General features: G+C 48.3%; 1 protein-coding gene across 6 annotated transcripts in view; it reads left to right on the top strand.

Moving 5' to 3' along the window:
* LOC140408957 (protein FAM149A-like) overlaps nucleotides 1–21286 on the top strand; it is a 176296-nt gene that overhangs the window by 127750 nt on the left and 27260 nt on the right. For all 6 annotated transcript variants that reach the window (XM_072496908.1, XM_072496907.1, XM_072496912.1 and 3 more), the window contains 3 exons: nucleotides 9310–9413; nucleotides 13386–13613; nucleotides 17613–17717. In XM_072496908.1, the coding sequence (XP_072353009.1) occupies nucleotides 9310–9413; nucleotides 13386–13613; nucleotides 17613–17717 (437 nt within the window). The remainder of the gene's footprint in view (nucleotides 1–9309; nucleotides 9414–13385; nucleotides 13614–17612; nucleotides 17718–21286) is intronic.

The raw sequence follows: 21286 nt of genomic DNA, 5'->3' as shown, positions 1-21286 counted from the left end.
TTCAGTGCCCCAGCCACACTGAAGCGGGCAGGGCGGAGAAGCTGCCTCTGAGCAATCAGCGAGGTGAAGGCAAAAACATCCGCCCCCACGCTGTCTGTAGGTCCGGCAGGTCCGATACCTCAAATATGACCTCTACGGGATTGGGCTCCAAATCCATTTGCAAGATTACTGCCATGGTGCTGAAGAACGAGCCCCAAAGCCTCCCAACTCTGGGCAAGACCAGAACATGTGAACATGATTGGCTGGGCCCCTTCCACACCGTTCACACTCATCCTCCACTCCCACAAACAACTGGCTCATCCTCAACCTTGTCAGTTGCGCTCTATGCACCACCCTTAACTGTATTAACCCTCGTCTCACCGAGGTTGCGGCGTTCACCCTGCACAACGCTTCACATCACACCCCCTCCTCCAGCATCATATTCAACTCCTGCTCCCACTTGGCTTTAACCCCCTCCAGCAATACTATATCGTCCCCAGAATCCTCTCATAGATCGCATGGGTACCCCCTTCCACCATACCCGCCACCGACAGCACTCATAGTCAGGAGGATGGAAACGTTGGAAAGACCTTGTTGCATATACCGGAAGGTTTCCGACTGTGGGATACCAAATCTCTCAATCAACTCCTCCAAACTCACAAACTGCCAATCCAGAAACAAATCCCTCATTCCGACCATCCCCTTGTCTTCCCAACTCCGGAACCTCGCACCTCATCTAGCCGTTTCAAACAGGTGATTTGCACAGATCGGCGTCAGCTTCGACACCGCCCCTGGCTTAACATGCTGCCAAAACTGCCTCCAAATCTTCAGCGTAACTACCAACCGTAAGATTGCCTGAGTATTTCCCTGGGGGGAACGGAAGTGGAGCCAGTTCCAGCGCCTGCAATCCCGACCCACGAAATGAACTTGACTCCTGATCAAGGTACCAGCTCAGCATCTTTACGGCATTTGCTGCCCAATCAAAGAATATATCAAATTCGGCAGAGACAAACCCCCCGACTGCCGTCCTCCCTGAAGCACCGTTTTCCGAATCCTGGTTAACTTCCCAATGAGATCAAATGCTCCACTCCCAAAAAGAATGCTTTTGGCAGAAAAATCGCAGGCAATAAAAATAGAAACCAAGGTAAAATGTGCATCTTTTCCGATTGAACCCAGCCTGCCAATGATTGAGGGAGACTGTCCCATCTCTGTACACCCACAGTGTTGTTGGGGAGGGAATTACTCTGCAGAATTCCCAGCGTCTGACCTACTCTTGTAGCCTCAGCATTTATATGGCTGGTCCAGCTCAGCAGCCACCCCACCCCCACCCCCCAGTTCACCCCGCCACGCCTCCAAAGCAGTGGTGACTTGGCTGCAAAGGCCATTTGTAAGTTTTTTTTTAAATGTTGAAGTGAGGATGCCTCCACTTTGAAGCACCATCTCCCTCACTAGCCAAAGAATTCTGCTGCTGCGATCAAGCTGATAGGCCTCTGGTTCTCCAATGTTCAGAGTTGTGCAATTGTAGAATCTCTACAGTGCAGGAGGGGGCCATTCAGCCCATCGAGTCTGCACTGACCCTTCAAAAGAGCACCTACCTAGACCCAATCTCCCGCCCTGGCCCCATAACCCCAAAGAACCTTTGGACACTAAGGAACAATTTATCATGGCCAATCCCCCTAACCTGCACATCTTTAAACTGTGGGAGGAAATCCAGCAGACACTGGGAAAAGTGCAAACTCCACACAGTCATCCAAAGCTGGAATTGAACCCGGGACCCTGACGCCTTGAGGCAGCAGTGTTAACCACTGTGCCGTCGTGCAGCCCATTTGGCATCCATTAATTGACCACGCGGTGAAACCACACTGAGTAACTGAAGTCCACAGGGAAAATCCTGCCTGTAACTTTTCACTAAATTGTACAACACAGAACAAAATAATCTGTTTTGTGTTAAAATGGATTTGTGAAAGTCCTTATTATTGCCCGTAAAATTCCCAATAATAAGTGCCCATATGACATTGTTGACATCTACTGCAGTATAATAATAATAATCTTTATTGTCACAAGTATTAACACTGCAATGAAGTTACTGTGAAAATCCCCTAGTCGCCACATTCTGGCGCCTGTTCGGGTACAAAGAGGGAGAATTCAGAATGTCCAAATTACCTAACAGCACGTCTTTCGGGACTTGTGGGAGGAAACCGGAGCACTCGGAGGAAGCCCAAACAGACACAGGGAGAACGTGCAGACTCCGCACAGACAGTGACCCAAGCGGGGAATCGAGCTGGGGCAGGTCGAATAATTCAAATTATGAAAGTGAACATTAATTTAGGATTCACTCTTCTTCGGCATAAATTTCCAATTTGGTTATTTTTTGAGAATTTACAATTGTGCATCTATATTAAGGAGAAATGCTCAAATCTAAGTTTATTCCCCAGCTCAGTCTGAAACCTCAGCAAATTGTTGCAGTCGTTGGGGCATTTTATTCTGGTCAGCTTGCCAAGTGACACAATTCAAAACCTATCCCATGTCTAAGAATTGTTTAACCAAACAGAAGTGAAGTTTCTATTGGTCTGACCTGAAGTATACACCCCCCTTTAGAGACACTTTCATTTTGCTCATTAAACGATTACACATTGTTGGCATCAGGTCTGGATGGAAATTAAATAACAACCATATCCCATATTTCCCATGTAAGAACTTGTCACTGTGGAAATGGAAAATGTTACACTGCAGATATCATTGTGAAATGTAATGCTCTGAAAAAACATTCTAGAAAAGGCAATGGGGAGGTATTAGCAGATGGATCTGTTTATGTGACAGGTGTCTGTGTTTTGAGTGACAGGCTTTACCCATTAACAATATCTGGATCAAAAGAGTGGACATAGGGACATCTTATTATCCCATTATAGCTCTTCCCATTGATTCCATCAACAACAATTCCGCACTGTAATTAAAATCTCGCTACAAGATAACCAAGGATGTAAAATTACAAGTGGAACAGAAGGAGTCACTCGGGTAATAGGGGGCACCGTTGAGTACCTCTAGGTACTAAAGTCCACAAGAACAAGTGGGGTGCTTGAAATAAGAAAAGTGGGAGAAACAAACAATACTGCAGAAATTAGCATTTTTAAACTGTTGTCAGTAAGTGTTCTTTCCTATAATTGGAGAGGTATGAGCTGTAACAAAGTGTACGGGCAAAAGCGATTAGGAACAAATGATTTAAGTGTTTGAATATTCAGAAGCGAATGAGCAGATGGGCAGCAGCTGCAAATATTTCAGGAAGACGGTAACAATAGAAACTGAAACAAAAATATTTTTCAGTTTATTCAAGAAAGGGGAAGCATCCAATGGCTGGAAAGAGGTGAGCATTCCAATTTAAAAAAAAAAAAAAAAAACAAGCCAAACATGGGTTAGAAACATAATCTAGAGCATGTTAGAGCTTTGAGGTCTTTAATGCTCATTGTGCAAGATGTAAGAAGAAAATATGTAGCTCTATCGTAAAGGAAGTAATCCAAGCAATTTTAACAAGGGAGTGATTTCGGAGAAGTGCCCAGAACAGGGGCAACGTTTGTGAAGCAGCCGCCGGGTACACCCTTCACGCGAATGTTGGGCATGAGTCATTTTCTGGTTTAGTGAGCTGACAACAGATTGCCTGTTTTGGAAAGGATGGGAATCAGTCATCACACATTGTGGTAAAAGAAGAAGGCAATCCGGGGAGTGGAAAGTGTGGGATCAAATGGGCCTGGAGTGGATACCTGCTGTTTGAGATGGGTGATCTGTTTATCCATTTAAAGGATGTGGTAGTCACCACTGATGTATATATTGTATATATAGGATGTTGATATAGGTGCTTTACGGTAAGGCCCCTGTACTACAGGTACGGGGGTAGATCCCTGCCTGCTGGCTCTGCCCAGTAGGTGGAGTATAAATATGTGTGCTCCCAGTACAGCAGCCATTTGGTCAGCTGCTGTAGGAGGCCACACATCTCAGTGTAACAAAGCCTCAATTACATCCAACTCTCGTCTTTGTGTAATTGATCGTGCATCAATTTATCACATTGAGATTTTCAGAAGATGGACCTTCGCATCAAGCCGGATCGCCTGCAGACAACGGCAAAAAGGACTTTGAACATTGGCTAGCCTGTTTTGAAGCGTACATTGGGTCTGCGCCAGACCCAATTCCAGAAGCTCCAGATCCTTTACACACGGCTAAGCTCCAACGTCTTTCCACTTATCCAGGACGCGCCGACCTACGCAGAGGCCATAGCGCTACTGAAGGAAAACTACGCTCAGCGCACTAACACACTCTATGCCAGGCACCTCCTCTCCACGCGGCGACAACTTCCCGGTGAGTCGGTGGAAGATTTCTGGCGCGCCCTGCTCCCCCTAGTGAGAGACTGTGACTGTCAGGCCGTTTCGGCCATGGAACACTCGAATTTGCTCATGAGAGACGCATTCGTTACGGGAATAGGGTCTGACTACATCCGCCAGCGCCTCTTAGAGGGGGCCACGCTCGACCTCGCGGCGACCAAAAAACTAGCGCTTTCACTTACGGTCGCATCACGCAACATTCAGGCCTATGCCCCCGACCGCGCGGCCCACCACCCCCCTGTGCATTGTGGACTCCGCAGACGGCCGCCCTATCGTGGGCCCCATCAGCGTCCACCCTCAGCCAATCCCACGCGGTAGCCAACCAACCCCAGGGGGCCCAAATGCTACTTCTGTGGGCAGTCAAAACACCCCCAACAGTGCTGCCCGGCGCAGAGCGCCCTCCGCAAGGCCTGTGGCAAGAAGGGACATTTCGCTGCAGTGTGCCAGGCCCGCTCAATCGCCGCTATTGTCCCGGTACCCCCCACATGCAGCCAGTGGGCGCTGCCATCTTCCCCTCCTAGGAACACGTGCGGCCAGTGGACGCTGCCATCTTGCTCGCCTCGCAACACTTGCGGCCCGTGGGCGCCGCCATCTGCAACCACCAACGACCAGCCGCGTCTCGCCTCAGTCACGATTGACCAGTCTCGACCACACAACCTCGCGATTGCTTCAACTAAAGTGAAGGTCAACGGGCACGAGATCTCTTTGCCTGCCCGACTCTGGGACACTGAGAGCTTCATCCACCCCGATACGGTAAGGCGCTGCTCCCTCGCGGTACACCCCGCTAACCAGAGAATCCCCCTGGCCTCCGGGTCCCACTCCGTGGCGATCCGGGGGTACTGCATTGCCACTCTCATTGTCCAGGGCGTGGAGTTCAGCGGCTTCCGCCTCTACATCCTCCCCAACCTCTGCGCTGCCTTGCTACTCGGCCTGGACTTCCAGTGCAACCTCCAGAGCCTAACCCTGAAATTTGGCGGGGCCCTACCAGCCCTTACTGTGTGCAGCCTCGTGACCCTTAAGGTCGACCCACCTTCGCCTTTTGCAAACCTAACCTCGGATTGCAAACCCGTCGCCACCAGGAGCAGACGGTACAGTGCCCAGGACAGGACCTTCATCAGGTCTGAAGTCCAGCGGCTGCTTCGGGAAGGCATCATCGAGGCCAGCAACAGTCCCTGGAGACCCAAATAGTAGTGGTCAAAACTGGGGAGAAAAACAGGATGGTCGTTGACTACAGCCAGATCATCAATCGGTACACGCAGCTCGACGGGTACCCCCTCCCACGCATATCTGATATGGTCAATCAGATTGCACAGTACCGGGTCTTCTCCACAGTAGACCTGAAATCTGCCTACCACCTGCTCCCCACCCGCAAGGCGGACCGCCCATACACTGCTGCCTTTACCCCTTTCTCAGGGTTTCCTTCGGCGTCACCAACGGGGTCTCGGTCTTCCAACGGGAGATGGACCGAATGGTTGACCAGTACGGGCTGTGGGTCACTTTCCCGTACCTGGACAATGTCACCATCTGCGGCCACGATCAGCAGGACCATGACGCCAATCTTGCCAAATGTCTCCACACCGCCACTCTCCTCAACCTCACGTATAACAAGGAGAATTGCATGTTCAGCACGAACCGCTTAGCCATCCTCGGCTATGTGGTCCAGAACGGAGTTCTGGGGCCCAACCCTGATCGCATGCGCCCCCTCATGGAACTCCCCCCTCCCCCACTGCCCCAAGGCCCTCAAACGTTGCCTGGGGTTCTTTTCGTATTACGCCCAGTGGGTCCCAAACTATGCGGACAAGGCCCGCCCACTCATTCAATCCACTGTTTTTCCTCTGCCGGCTGAGGCTCACCAGGCCTTTAACCGTATCAAGGCCGACATCGCCAAGGCCGCGATGCACACGGTCGACGAGACGTTCCCCCTCCAAGTCGAGAGCGATGCATCAGACGTCGCTCTAGCCGCCACCCTCAACCAGGCAGGCAGGCACGTGGCATTCTTTTCCCGCACCCTCCATGCCTCTGAAATTCGGCACTCCTACGTCGAAAAAGAGGTCCAAGCCATCGTTGAAGCTGTGCGACATTGGAGGCATTACCTGGCCGGCAAGAGATTCACCTCCTCACTGACCAACGGTCTGTTCCTTCATGTTTAATACCACACAGCGGGGCAAGATCAAAAACGATAAAATCTTGAGGTGGAGGATCGAGCTCTCCACCTACAATTACGAGATTTTGTATCGCCCCGGTAAGTTCAACGAGCCCCCCGATGGCCTATCCCGAGATACATGTGCCAGCGCACAGGTGGACCGACTCCGGACCCTGCACAACAGCCTCTGTCACCCAGGGGTCACACGTTTTTACCATTTCATCAAGGCCCGCGACCTGCCCTACTCCATCGAGGAAGTCAGGACGATCACCAGAGACTGCCAGATCTGCGCGGAATGTAAACCGCACTTCTACCGGCCAGTCCGTGCGCGCCTGGTGAAGGCCTCCCGCCGCTTTGAACGCCTCAGCGTGGACTTCAAAGGGCCCCTCCCCTCCACCGACCGCAACACGTACTTTCTCAGTGTGGTCGATGAATATTCCCGATTCCCCTTCGCCGTCCCATGCCCCGACATGACGTCTGCCACCGTCATCAAAGCCTTCAACACCATCTTCGCTCTGTTCGGCTTCCCCGCCTACGTCCACAGCGACTAGGGATCCTCATTCATGAGCAATGAGCTGCACCAGTACCTGCTCAACAGGAGCATTGCCTCGAGCAGGACGACCAGCTACAACCCCAGGGGAAACGGGCAGTTGCAGAGGGAGAATGGGACGGTCTGGAGGGCCGTCCAGCTGGCCCTACGGTCCAAAAATCTCCCGGCCTCCCGCTGGCAGGAGGTCCTCCCCGACGCACTTCACTCCATTCGGTCGCTCCTGTACACCGCGACTAATGAATCCCCCCACGATCGTCTCTTTGCCTTCCGTACGAAGTCCACCTCCGGGGTTTCGCTCCCGACATGGCTGGCAGCTCCAGGACCCGTTCTCCTCCGTAGACACATTCGACTCCACAAGGCGGACCCGTTGGTTGAGAGGGTGCAGCTACTTCATGCCAACCCGCAGTACGCCTACATAGCGTACCCCGACGGCTGCCAAGACACAGTCTCCCTCAGGGACCTGGCACCAGCTGGTTCCACACACACACACCCCCTCCAACCCGGCGCCACCCTCCCTCCTCCCAGCGCACCCCACCGCAGCCCCTGCTCCGGGACAATCTGTCCTCCCCTTGCTCACACCCGGGGATGAAGAGGATTTCGACACGCTCCCAGAGTCACCGAAGACCAAGCCGCCGCCGGAGTCGCCACCAGCACTGCGACGCTCACAACGACAGAGCAAGGCACCGGACCGACTGAATTTGTAATATTATCTGTACTTTTAAAACACAACTTTCTGTATCTAGTTCTCCACCATCCCCGTCGGACTCATTTTTAACAGGAGGTGAATGTGGTAGTTACCACTGATTTATATATTGTATATATATAGGATGTTGATATCGATGCTTTACGGTAAGGCCCTTGTACTACAGGTACGGGGGTAGATCCCTGCCTGCTGGCTCTGCCCACTAGGCAGAGTATAAATATGTGTGCTCCCAGTACAGCAGCCATTTTGTCAGCTGTTGTAGGAGGCCACACATCTCAGTGTAACAAAGCCTCGATTACATCCTACTCTCGTCTTTGTGTAATTGATCATGCATCAAAGGACCACCTAAAAATTACATTGGACAAGTCTTAAGTGTCCAAAGAGAGACTGTGGAATCCCCTGCCTAGTGGAGCAGTTGAGGCTACCTCGTTTAATGTTTTTAAGGCAAAGATAGATAGATTTTTGAACAGTAAAGGAATTAAGGGTTATGGTGAGCGGGTGGGTAACTGGAGCTGAGTCCACAAAAAGATCAGCCATGATCTTATTGAATGGCGGAGCGGGCTCGAGGGACCAAGTTCTCCTGCTCCAAGTTCTTATGTTATGTTTCACAGGATGGCTGACTTTGCCCCCCCACCCCCCAAACAATTTTACAATGCTGGATGGCCACTTTTAGGTGAAACATACAAATTTTAAATCCTTTCCAAGATCTCCATTATATCAAGGTCTGTGAGCAGAAGGCTGTATTTCAAAATCTTTGAGGAAAGGCTGGACTGAGTGGATTTTCCCTGTAAGAAAGTATTTGTGTTCTGTCAATGTAAATGCCATGCTGGAATTGTTTCTCGCAGTCAAAAAACAAAATATTACAAAAGCTGGGAAACTGGAATCCAGTCAGAACATGTGGAACCACTCAGCCAAGCAGACAGCATCAGAGCAGAAAGTATGGTCACGTCTAGTCAATTGCTATTGTATATTCTCTTTTTGCACTATGTTAATGTTCACTCTATTTTGCTGTGTTAGGATTATTATTATTTATTATGAAAAAATTTGCAAAACTTTAATTTAAAAAAACAACAACATTCCAGATCAATGACTTTTCCTCAGAACTCTGTTTTTGGGTGGGAGATGAAGACAAGTGGAGGCCCGATTATGGTTCTGAGCGTGAGGGGAAGGGGGCGAGGGTGGAAATGCAAGAAATAGGAAGGACACGATCAAGGACAGTTTACCATGGTGGAGTGGAATCTTTGCTGGAGGAGACAAAGACCATTTCAGAATTCCTTGTGTGAAAGGTCATTAGAACAGATGTGATGAAGGAGTAACTGAGAGAGGGAATGGAGTCCTTACGGGAAGCAGGGTGGGAGGTTTTTCTTCATTGTTTGTAACTGAGTAAACTTAACTATAAATATCATCCACATCCTGCAACCTCTGTTAAATTAAACAATTTTGTTACTTTTTTGCTGTTTTGCTGTTTTTACCTGCACTCTTTTGTCTAATGCTCTGCATTCCAGCATTTCAGACCTTTGATTGACCAGTCGTGTTGTGTGTACTCTTCTGTCAAACATTTTAGGCTTATCGCATGACGAGCACTTATCGTAATGATTTAAATGGTGTGATGACAATTCAAGCCAAGCCGCTTCAGCAGAGGCATGCAGGGTTACCTGACAAAATACAGTGAGTACAGTCCCAATTATTGAAACAGAAAGTTGTGTAAATCATTGACAGTAAACAGTTGACTTGGAATTTGTGCGCTGTTTAAGGATGAACTGTCCGCATTCGTCATCATAATCCCTCTGAATCTGAGATCAAATTCAGGATTTAGCACAAGATGCAGATTAATGTGTGAATCATGAAGTTAGTCTGTATTCACTGCTCCGCCACAGGCTTTGCTGGGCCCGCCCTTCCTCCCACTCAGTTTTGGCAATTGTTGAAGTCAATTGATAGCAGTGAGAACTTCCCTTTTACTGCTAGTTTAGCTCAGTTGGCTGAACGGCTGGTTTGTGATGCAGAGTGAGGCCAACAGCGCGGGTTCAATTCCCCTACTGGCTGAGGTTATTCCTCGACACTGGCGGGGGGGGGGGGAGGCTTTATAGGCATCCGGGATTAATATCCACGCGGTCAGATCTTCGGGTGTGTGGCCAATCGGGAGGGTCTGAGTTTTGTGTCTGCCTCCACGATCTGAGTCCGCCATGGCGCTAGGCGCAGCCGTTGGAGGCCACCGCCGTGCGCATGCGCGGACAAGTGCAGGGGCCCGTATCCACAGCTAAAGCTGCATGAATTACTCTGGGTCCCCAGCTAGACCCATGCAGGGCATTGAATTGGCTGATCCTTTTTGCAGGAATCTCCAGAGTAAAACTCCAGTGTTTTTACGCCGGCGTGGGGACATAGTCCCATTTTGGGAGAATATTTGTGGAAAGTTGTTATTTTTCTGCATTATGAATTATTGACTAGATTTTTAAAGTACTGGGTTGGGATTCTCCATTCCACTGGTAGCGCACCCAAGGCCATGGGTTTCCTGGCGTTGTGGGGTGGCTACAATGGGAAATCCCATTGGCAGGTGGCGGGAATGAGAATCCCACTGCTGGCGAGGGTGCAGCGCTGAAGAACACTCGTTTGGCAGACCGGAGAATCCCGCTTCTGATTTTCCAGTTTGTTCATGATACAGCTTCTATCTTCATTTCTTGTGCATGCCCGATCTTTATTTTGCTCTCAGTAAAGTTTTTAAAAAATGATTTGATTTTGGTACTTTACTTGGCTGTCTGTGAAAATTTGTTTATGTGATTGGCTGCTTGACCAGCTTGATGAGTTCACACGCAGCTGTGCACTGGGAATCACCATTAAATGATGCTACAGTCTGCTGCACAGTGAGAGAGGTGGAGTTCTCGCTCTAGAGGTCTCTAGATCTCTAAACGAGGCTTTCTTCAAGGTCAGTGGCGAGTGTCTTGCTTCATCATAGACTGCAAAATCGGAGTCATTAATCTTAAATATTCCCTTTAAATGGAGGCTGGATTGGGTGAATAACCTGCTCTCATGCCTCTGAAAATACTGTTCCTTGGGTTGATAGCAGAAGATGTGTGTGTGGCAATTTTTCACTTGATGTTTTCCTCATTTCCCTTCCTTCCCTAAATTCCTTTATCATTTTACCTCCCTCTCCTTACAAATCTCCTCAAAATTCACCTCTTCCACCAAATTTATAGGCACCCCATCCAATCTCTAGTGTCTCAGCTTGATACCATTTTCCATATATAGGTGAAGTGCTGTGGACTTTTTAAAGTTAAAGATATGTATAAATGCAAATGTTCTTAGTATTATTTCTGAAGGATCCATGACATAGAGGATTCCTGTGACGGGAAATCCATGTCATCCTCTCCTCCGAGGTCTCCTGAGTCTCGGACGTAGGACAGGCATCCCAGCTGCTCATGGGAGGGAACTCCGGCTGTGGTGCTGGCTAGGGGTGGGGGGCGCCAGATGGATCCGCCCCATCTTCAGCAGCTCCTGCAAGTCACAAGACAAGATGTAGGATTGGTGACGGTGGTGGGGGTGACCATGTGGACGGGGGTGGGTGATGGTGGGGGTGGTGTGTGGGGTGAGGGTAGGATGGGAGTGAAGTTTCTGTGGGGGTGCGGGTGGTGTTGGTGAGAGGGGGGGTTGGGAGGGGTTGACAAATGTGTCACGGAGAACCGCAACTCAGCAGGGTCTCACTTCCTCGCCTCTGGCCGATCTCCACCCCGGTGACCTCCCTTTCCTCCGGACTGCCAACCACATCCAGGGCCCTCTGCTCTGCCATGGTGAGGGGCCACAAGTTCAGGGGTCACCTTCCTGTCTTCTTCCGCTCCCGCTGTTGTGCGCGGTCTCCTGAGGGGGGGGGAACAGAAAGTTGCAGCGTAGACAGTCCAAAGCATGCGGCCCAGGGGGTGGGTAGCTGGTGGCCTCGGTGGCCAGGGCACCTGGCCATGGCGGCCAGTATTGGTGCAGGCATGTGATGCAGGTTAGGAGTTTGCCCACCCTCTGGGTGGTGTTGGTGGTGGTGGGGGGTGAGGTAGGGTAATGTGTGTGTGGGAGGGGGGTTACTGCCAGGGGCACAGTGCTGTCTACTCACCCTGGCTGCCCTGAGGACGTCTTGCAGTTTTCTTTCGGCAGTGCTGGCCAGTCCGGACGACGTTGCCCATGGTGCTGACCGCCTCTGGCACCTGCGCCCAGGTACAGCGAATGGCGGCGGGCAGCCTCCTTCCTGGGCTGAGGTACAGGGTCATCCTCTCCTCCACAGCATCCAGCAGGGTCTCCAGCTTGGCATCCCTGAATCTTGGGGCTTCTCACCTCACTTCCATCTTGTTGGCTGGGATGGTGTGTGTTGGGAGTGAAGTGTGGATATGTGGCTGCAGCTTGTCAGCCTCCTAATTGTCAATCGCGAATCCGGCACAGTTTCTCATTAGAATCAATTGTGTTCCACATGGCACCGATGCTAGCCCCTTAATAGTAGCTGAATCGGTCCAGGTGTGGCGCTAGTTTTGATGTCGTGGAACTCCACAAATTCTGCGTCGGGTTTAACATTTAGACTCCGAAACGGAGAATCCCACCCATGATCTGTACAAATGAGCTTGCATTGGACATGCTATGGATTAAATTATATGTTTGTTCCCACAAGTGCTTAATATCGCTGCTTTCTTTCTGTCTTCTTAATTCCGTTTGCTTTGAACACACATTCTAATTGCCCAATAAACTGTACCCAATCAGCACTCTACAAAATACATGCATTTCTGCAGCTCTCTTCTACTTCACAAGTTTGACTTTGATTGGACCAGATTCTGGTCTTGCAAGCGCACTTGCGGCTTTTTTTCTACCTCGTTGCCAAATGTAGTAACTTGGCTCCACCATGTATAAACATACTATCAAGTTTATTAACCTAACAACTCTTTAGAATGCTCCCAGTCATGGTTCTAGGATCTAACTGAGCTAAAGCCTGCGCTCTGCTTGGGTGATCCAGTGCGCTAATTACCGATTGGACGAGCAGGTCACATGACCCTTCCGTAGCTCGCCCCTGAGAGGGGCTAACTACTACAATTAGCTTAATTTATAAGTTGTGATTGTTTTATGATTTATTTGGATGTCATGCTTTCCAACATTTCTTTAGCCTTTTTGATTACTTTTTGTTTACTTATCTAGTAGCTTTTTATGATTTGTATACGCGCACTCCACAATCTCATTGTTCCTCTACAGGTCCTAGTTTCTCACCATTAAGACAATTTACCTTTCATAAGTTCAAAGTGGATGACTTCACACTTCCCCACATTAAACTCCAAGTTCCTTTGTTGTCTCCACTGACTTAATTTGTACATGTCCCTTTGCAACATCTTGATCACATCTGCACCTCTTACTGTCCCTCCTGAATCATTTTTTTCTTTCAGGATAGTTTATGGGAAATAAATTCATTTTCCCTAAAAATGGGAATCCAAAGGTGATTGGGATGGGCTGGGGGGAATTCTTAACTGAAGAATTAGTTGAACTTTGGATGGAGTGGGCGTGAGAGGCTCCATGGTATTTTCTCAATTTGGATTTTCTTAAGACTTTAATTCACAGGCCCTGTGGGAGCTTTCAGTGAGTATCTATCAGATATGATCCATAAATTTTTTTTTTCCCCACCTCAAGGTGTGACCAGGATGAAAAGCAGTTAAGTACAGGCTCCAGCATTTTGTCCTCAATACGAAATCGCCAGGGACGGACTGCAGATCACAATGTTCTCTCTGCGTCCCGCATCATGCAGGCATCTTCTCGAAAGACAGGTACACAACGTAAGCTGCCCTCACTTGGTTCAGAGCTGTTAAAGGCGAAGGCTGCCAATGTGTACAGTGATGAGATTCTTCGGGGAACTAAACTGTGAGTGCCATTTCTTTTTTCAGTAATATTTTTCAAACCTGAATTAAAGCAACTGCGTAGGTGCGCAGAGGGTAGCTGGGAGTGAATTGAAGGCCATTATCTGCAAAAGATGAATCAACATGGTGAATCTCGAGTCACTTCACCTTGGGCTAGTTAACAATCTTAATTCGGTCTGTGAGAATTCATCAGTTTGGTTGGCTGATCAGCCTGCCCTTCCGCTGGACTCCATAGATCGCGTTAAGATGCTGCTCAATTCAATATGACACCTGAATAGAGAAAATCTGCGCTCTTGAGCCTGCAAAATCAGTTTTTCTCAAAATCAGCAGTGAGTGCTGTTCTTTCGCCACCAACCACCGAATTCAGGCCAATATTCCGGCTTCAGATCTGTGCTGGGATTTCTTTTCCATTTTGTGTCATCAGTAGCTGCCGCTGTGTACAATGAATGCCAGTGTGCCTGTTCTTGCGCTAATGGTCAAATATACTTGCACTTCCTGCAAGAATTTTATTGAAGGATAGGGCAGTGAGGGAATTCTCCTGACTGCATGAACTTCCCTTTAAGCTGTGCAGTCATGCATCAATCTAGAACTTACTGCACGGGGAAACAAACAGCCTGTACACAAATGTCCCGTTTAAGATGTGTGCATAAATGACCAGATTGCAATCTGATAGAGACCCTGCAGTACAACAGAGAAGCCAGGCAGGGCAAAAAGAAATGACAAGGAACACTGGCTACGACCCCAAATATGTGGATATCCATATTTTCCATCGACTTTCCCTAAAATTGCAGTAGTTAACCAAGAGAATCATTGACAAGAATTTCTGGAAACCTGACCTTCAAAATGGCGGCTCGGTTGTCAGATCCGGAGGTGGGGACAGGTCGGATCAGACGTCAAGGCGGGTAACCTGGAAGAACTGAGGCGGCAGGCTGGGTGGAAACCCTGCCCCAGGGCACTGGCACTGTGTCCAATGTTTAAAAATAAATATTAAAACATGAAACTTGCCTCCAGTCCTCACCCCTCCCTCCCTCCCACACTCTCCATGCCAACCTGTGCCAACTCATGACCCCCACCCACCTCTATAACCTCTCATACCGTCCGCACCCTCCATACCAATGTATGCCTCTCTATCCACCACCCAGGGCCTTTTATAGTCTCTATGCCAACCTAGTACTGATTCATGCCAACCCATGCCCCCACCAACCAAACTTTGCCCATGCACCCACCATGCCAATTCACCCAGTATCCACCATGGGCAGACCTCAGGACCCTTGCAGTGAAGGGATACATTTCTAAGTGTCCCCTGTAGACTTAACTGCATTGAAAAAAACTCATTCATAAAAGCCCATTACATTTACATCCCTTTAATTAAATAAACCTTAAAACTACAAACATTTAATTTGAGTGAACAATCCCTTATAACAACAAGAATTGGGATTCATGGTCCCACATGGAAGAGTTAATAACAGTTTTATCATTATTCTTCCAAGGGATGTGGGTGTCACTGGCAAGGCCAATATTTGCTGCCCACATCTAATTGCCCCTGAACTGAATGGCTTGCCAGGCGATTTAGATTAGATTTAGATTTATTGTCACGTGGACCGAGGCACAGTGAAAAGTATTGTTCTGCGTACAGTCCAGACAGATCGCTCCATACATGAAAACATAGAACATACGATAAATACATGAGGATCTCCTTCTCTCTCTCTCTCTCTCTCTCTCTCTCTCTCTCCCCCCTCCCCCCCCCCCCCCCCCCTCACCCCCAAAAATGGGAAGTGCCACCTACAGGGACAGGGCTTATGGCTTTCGGACACTTTTGCCTTTTTTCCCACGACAGAGAGAAATCTGGGCCAAGGTTTCTATTTCTAATCATTGCCTTGTTGTGACTATCATGTGTGCCTATGGGTATCATATGAGAAGAGCATCAGGCTTGATGGTCACATTGCTTGCCAGTACTTATTGCTTAAGCTTATGAATGCAGAATGACCATCTGACAGAAATATCACCAAGGACAGTGCTTTCAAAAGAGGGAAGATGTATATTTTTTAAATTGCACACAAGTGGGTTATGAGTCAGTCCAGATGATACATTGTGCCAAAGTGAGAAGTATTCTATTGGCTTTACATTGTTCCCGGCCACATTTGTATGCTTTCGCCCAAGATACTGTCAGCTGTTGATATAGTTAAAAAAAATTCAATTCACCTTTTTAAAGGTCAAGCACTTACCAGAGCTTGCCTTGCAGCTGTTATATGGTCCCTGTTCTCATTTGGAATACCACAGTTGCAATGAAAAGATGTACTGTAATGTGAAATTGTTAGCCTTATTCACAACTTCAGCAAAAGAGGGGATATTAAATTCATCAGCTTATTGTTCAATAATGTGGAGATGCCAGCATTGGACTGGGGTGGGCACAGTAAGAAGTTTTACAACACCAGGTTAAAGTCCAACAGGTTTGTTTCGAGCTAGTTTTCGCTGTGACAACGGATGAACGGACATCGCGTGACAATCGCCAGGCAGGAATGTTCCCTTCCAGTCGGGGAACACTTCAGCAGTCAAGGGCATTCAGCCTCTGATCTTCGGGTAAGCGTTCTTCAAGGCGGCCTTCAGGACGCGCGACAATGCAGAATCACCGAGCAGAAACTGAAAATGAAATGAAATGAAAATCGCTTATTGTCACGAGTAGGCTTCAATGAAGTTACTGTGAAAAGCCCCTAGTCGCCACATTCCGGCGCCTGTTCAGGGAGGCTGGTACGGGAATTGAACCGTGCTGCTGGCCTGCTTGGTCTGCTTTAAAAGCCAGTGATTTAGCCCAGTGTGCTAAACCAGCCCCTGATAGCCAAGTTCCGCACACATGAATATGGCCTCAACCGGGACCTTGGATTCATGTCGCATTACATTCATCCCCCACCATCTGGCCTGCGGGGCTTGTGAAATCCTACAAACTGTCCTGTCTTGAGACAATTCACACCTCTTTAACCTGTGATTATCCCTCTCTCCAGTCGCACCGTCTGGACTTAATTACCTGTAAAGAGTCTCATTCAAAGTATCGTCTTGCATCATTGACTTTGTCTATATATGTGTTTCTGGAACCCACCTCTTCATTCACCTGAGGACGGAGCAGTGCTCCGAAAGCTAGTGATTTGAAACAAATCTGTTGGACTTTAACCTGGTTTTGTAAGACCTCTTACATTATTCAATGAGATACAGCAGATGCTGGAATAGAGTCAAGCTAAATATAAGGGAAGGCTCACTAATATGATTCAATGGAACTGATCCTTTAATGATATTAGAAGAAAATGGCAAACATTTCATATTTCGCACATTCATTTAAAAAAAGATTTCGAGTACCCAATTATTTTTTCCAATTAAGGGCAATTTGGAGTGGCCAATCCACCTACCCTACACATCTTTGGGTTGTGGGGGTGAAACCCACGCTGACACGGGAAGAACGTGCAAGCTCCATACGGACAGTGACCCAGGGCCGAGATTCGAACCCGGGTCCTCCGTGCCGTAGGCAGCAATGCTAACCACTGTGCCACCGTGCTGCCCCACACATTCATTTTATGTGAAGTATTTAATAAGCTGTCTTGCATAAACTAATATTGAATTGATGCAATATAATAGCTGGTCCTGTGATAATGAAACAGATTAAATATTTTTTACGCTTTTTATTCGTCCAATGCATTACACACATATTGAGGGTTATTATATTAAATCATTGACCTGAGGATTACAGAAGGGACTTAAGTCAGTACCAGAAATATTGAAACTGTCATGTGTTCAGTACTGCAAAATGCACGGTCATTTCCATATCCAACATTCTCTCTACAACATTCCTACAATGCTGAACACATCACTACCATTGACATTGAAAAATCTGGCCCAATATGTTGAAGGAAGATTTCTCAGGAAATCCATAACGTCACTGCTACTAATCAATGCACATTATTGTGTAGAAGTCCACTGGACAGATTAATGTGATTTTGTTCTGTTCATCTCACAGTGCAAACAGTTCTACAACTTACAAGAGCAGTCAGAACATTGAATTCACTGCAAAAACCCACAGTGGGGCAAGGCACCAATTATATCAACACTTCACACTAAAGAGGTAAGATTAAACATTAATCAGATTATTCCTGCACTATGTCCTGAATTGAGTACAGCAGGCTGGCCAACCTACCATCAATTAACAGTATAATGTGTTGCATAATGTATTATCTGAAAGAGAAGGAAATATTAGCAGGAGGAGTTTTGTATCAAGTACAGTACCAGGTTCCGTCCTCCCCAGTATTCTAAACAAAATGATCTTTTCAAGATTCCGATACATTTTTATAAACACTAAATAATCACCATCCTAGATGGGGCCAAGTGCTGGAGCCCCAGGGACAGTGCCATATGTACCAGGAACTACCTTATGTCACGTTATGTTGGTGACCAGTACTGAATGAAGTGTACAAGATGAAGCCTTACCAAAACAGTGGATAGTTTCCACGGGCAGCCTCAGTCTTATACTCAAAGTCTTTGTCAATATCGCTGAACATGCTGTTTGCTTTGTTCTGATGTAACAGGGCATAGTTATTGTTAAGTCAGTTGCCATTCCACGATCTCCTTCAGTCTAGCCTTTGGAAAATGTACAGTTTCAGAATTACAGATTACCTAAAACAGGCAGCCGAAAACTCATAAGTGGTTGTAAGGTAGTTTATTCGGAAGCAACAGTTTAGCTAAATAGTCAGGAAAAGTATCCGACCTGTGAGAGATGAGAGCAGTTCAATGGTCTCAGAAGATGAAGAGGTGGTTGGCACACATTGCACTGATCTCAGTAGCTTGTGATAACAATTCTGCTCTTTGGTTGCAAGGGAATCTCTTTCCCCGATCATCTTCCATATTCGCTCATCCATCTTCGTTTAAACATTTTTAACCAATGAATAGGGGACAGGTAGATCAGATGTCAGGGTGGTCACCTCCCATCCCTTGTCCATCACTTTATCTCAAGGTAAGCTTTTAGTTTACCTCATGCTCGAGGGTTATTTGTCCGCCTTTATAAGAAGGTAAAAGACACCATCTTATCAACTCAGGAATGTCAACATGGAAGCCTGAACCAAGACCTCAACATTTCTATGGACTGTTTACCTGTTTTTCCAGAGAGAAAAGGGAAACAATTTCTCTACAACAGTGGCCTTATGCTATATGTATTAGTCCCATAGGAATTCTATCATTATTTTGAGAAGTGTAATTTATTAAAGGTCCTATTTCTTAAACCTTAGCTAGTACACTATCATAGAATCATAGAATTTACAGTGCAGAAGGAGGCCATTCAGCCCATCAAGTCTGCACCGGCCCTTACAAAGAATACCCTACTTAAGCCCACACTTCCACCCTATTCCAGTAACCCCAGCTAACCTATTTGGACACTTAAGGGCAATTTAGCATAGCCAATCCACCTAACTCGCACATCTTTGGACTGTGGGAGGAAACCGGAGCACCCGGAGTAAACCCATGCAGACACCGGGAGAAAGTGCAGATCTGCACAGATATATTTATCATTTGATAAATATAACCCCCCGGTCTTCTAACATTAATGATTTGTATTGTATCTCATATACCATAGTTTAAAAATCGTTTAGGTCCCTCTGTAATTTCGCAGCAGTTTTCCATGCCCCCTCTCCCCAGTTTAGTATCAGCTGTGAGTATTATCAATATACATTGTATTTCCAAATCTACGAGAATTATGTACATTGAAACTTGAGGGCCCAAGCACTGATTCTGGGGAAGGGGTAGCTGGAGTGTGAGGAGGCATGTGTGGAATATAAACACAAGCATCGACCAGTTAGGCTGAATGACCTGGTTCTGTACCATAGATTGAATGGAAACTCTATGGACTGGATCTTTGGCCCCTGCGGGGGCTGGGATCATGTTGAGTGCAGGAGTCAATAATAGCCCCACTGGCTGGAGTACCAGTTCCCTGGCTTGCCTTTTTCATCCACCTTCATTCCAAGGATTGGCCACACTCTGAATAATCTTGCTCCAATTAATTTCTATTCTCTGCTGCCCTTACTGCCTGCTCTATAGAGAGGTCAGTCCACGTTCTGATATTATCTGTCGCTGCCATCTTGGCTTTCCTTGTCCACATTTTCCAGATGTTTTTGACTTGATGGGGAGGCGGTGGCATAGTGGCATTGTCACTGGACTACTTAACCAGAGACCCAGGGTAATGCTCCGGGGACCCAGGTTCAAATCCCTCCATTGTAGATGATGACATTGAATTCAATAAAAATCTGGAATTAAAAGTCTAATGATGACCATGAAACCATTGTCGATTGTTGTAAAAATCCATCTGTTTCACTAATGTCCCTTAGGGAAAGAAATCTGCCATCCTTACCTGGTCTGGCCTACATGTGACTCCAGACCCACAGCAATGTGGCTGACTCTTAACTGCTCCCTCAAGGGCAATTAGGGATGGGCAATAAATGCTGGCACAGCCTGGGACGCCCGCGTCACATGAACAAATAAAAAAATTACCTCTTTTTTTCTGAACACTTCCTGTTCGCATCACGGGTGGGATTCTCCGACCCCCCGCCGGGTCAGAGCATCGCCGGGAGGGGGGGGGGGGCGGCGTGAATTCCGCCCCCGCTGGCTGCCGAATTCTCCGGCGCCGGGGATTTGGCGGGGGCGGGAATCGCACCGCGCCGGTCGGCGGCCGCTGGCAGTGGCCCCTCCGGTGATTCTCCGGCCCGCAATGGGCCGGGTGGCCACCCGTTTTTTTGCCAGTCCCGCCGGTGTAAATTGGAGTAGGTCCTTACCGGCGGGACATGGCGGTGCGGACGGCCTCCGGGGTTCTTGGGGGGGAGGGGGGGGGGTTGGCGGGTGGGATCGGGCCCGGGAGGTGCCCCCACGGTGGCCTGGCCCGCGATCGGGGCCCACCGATCCGCGGGCTGGCCTGTGCCGTGGGGGCACTCTATTCCTCCGTATCGGCCGCTGTGGTCCTCTGCCATGGCCGATGCGGAGATGAACCCTCCCGCGTATGCGCTGGGATGACGCCAACACACGCTGGCGCTCCTGCGCATGCGCCAACTTGCGCCGGCCGGCGGAGGCCCTTCGGCGCCGGTTGGCATGGTGCCAAGCCCCTTCCCGGCCGGCGTGGCGTAAACCACGCTGACGCTGGGGTGGTTCACACCACTTCTTCCCGCCGGAGTTGCCCGCCCCGCCGATTACGGCAGAATCCCGCCCCATGTGTACAAAATACCACGGCCTCAAACAAGTTCCCTTTAATGCCAACTTTCTCAAGCAACCACTTGTTTATGCTTGGCGATCCATGATACACATAATATCCACCTAAGTCCTTTAATTTCAAAAGCTCTGATTTGAGGCTCATCACTCTTCTTGATGGTCCTGCTTTCACAGCCATTGTCACCGGCCACACCAGGGCTTTCAGATGCTGAATTTTCATTGTAATTGAGATGCTGGTTACTCGATCCTCCAGGCTAATTTTGTGGCGGTAAATAGGCAGGGGTCAATAGAGCTTCCCATCAGCACTTGATGGATAGCTGATCAGGCTCATTAAGAATTGGCTGAGAGTAAATAAAGGCCTAATTACAGATCAGCTGAGGTTTTCCAGTTGGCCTTCAGGTTCCTGCAGGTCATGCATGCCAGTTTAGGTGCCTTCAGGATTATCAATTC

This window comes from Scyliorhinus torazame, chromosome 3 (genome assembly GCF_047496885.1).
Source record: "Scyliorhinus torazame isolate Kashiwa2021f chromosome 3, sScyTor2.1, whole genome shotgun sequence".
NCBI lineage: Eukaryota > Metazoa > Chordata > Chondrichthyes > Carcharhiniformes > Scyliorhinidae > Scyliorhinus > Scyliorhinus torazame.
Note: the sequence above shows the minus strand (reverse complement) of the source record. Positions and strands in the feature narration are given on the sequence as shown.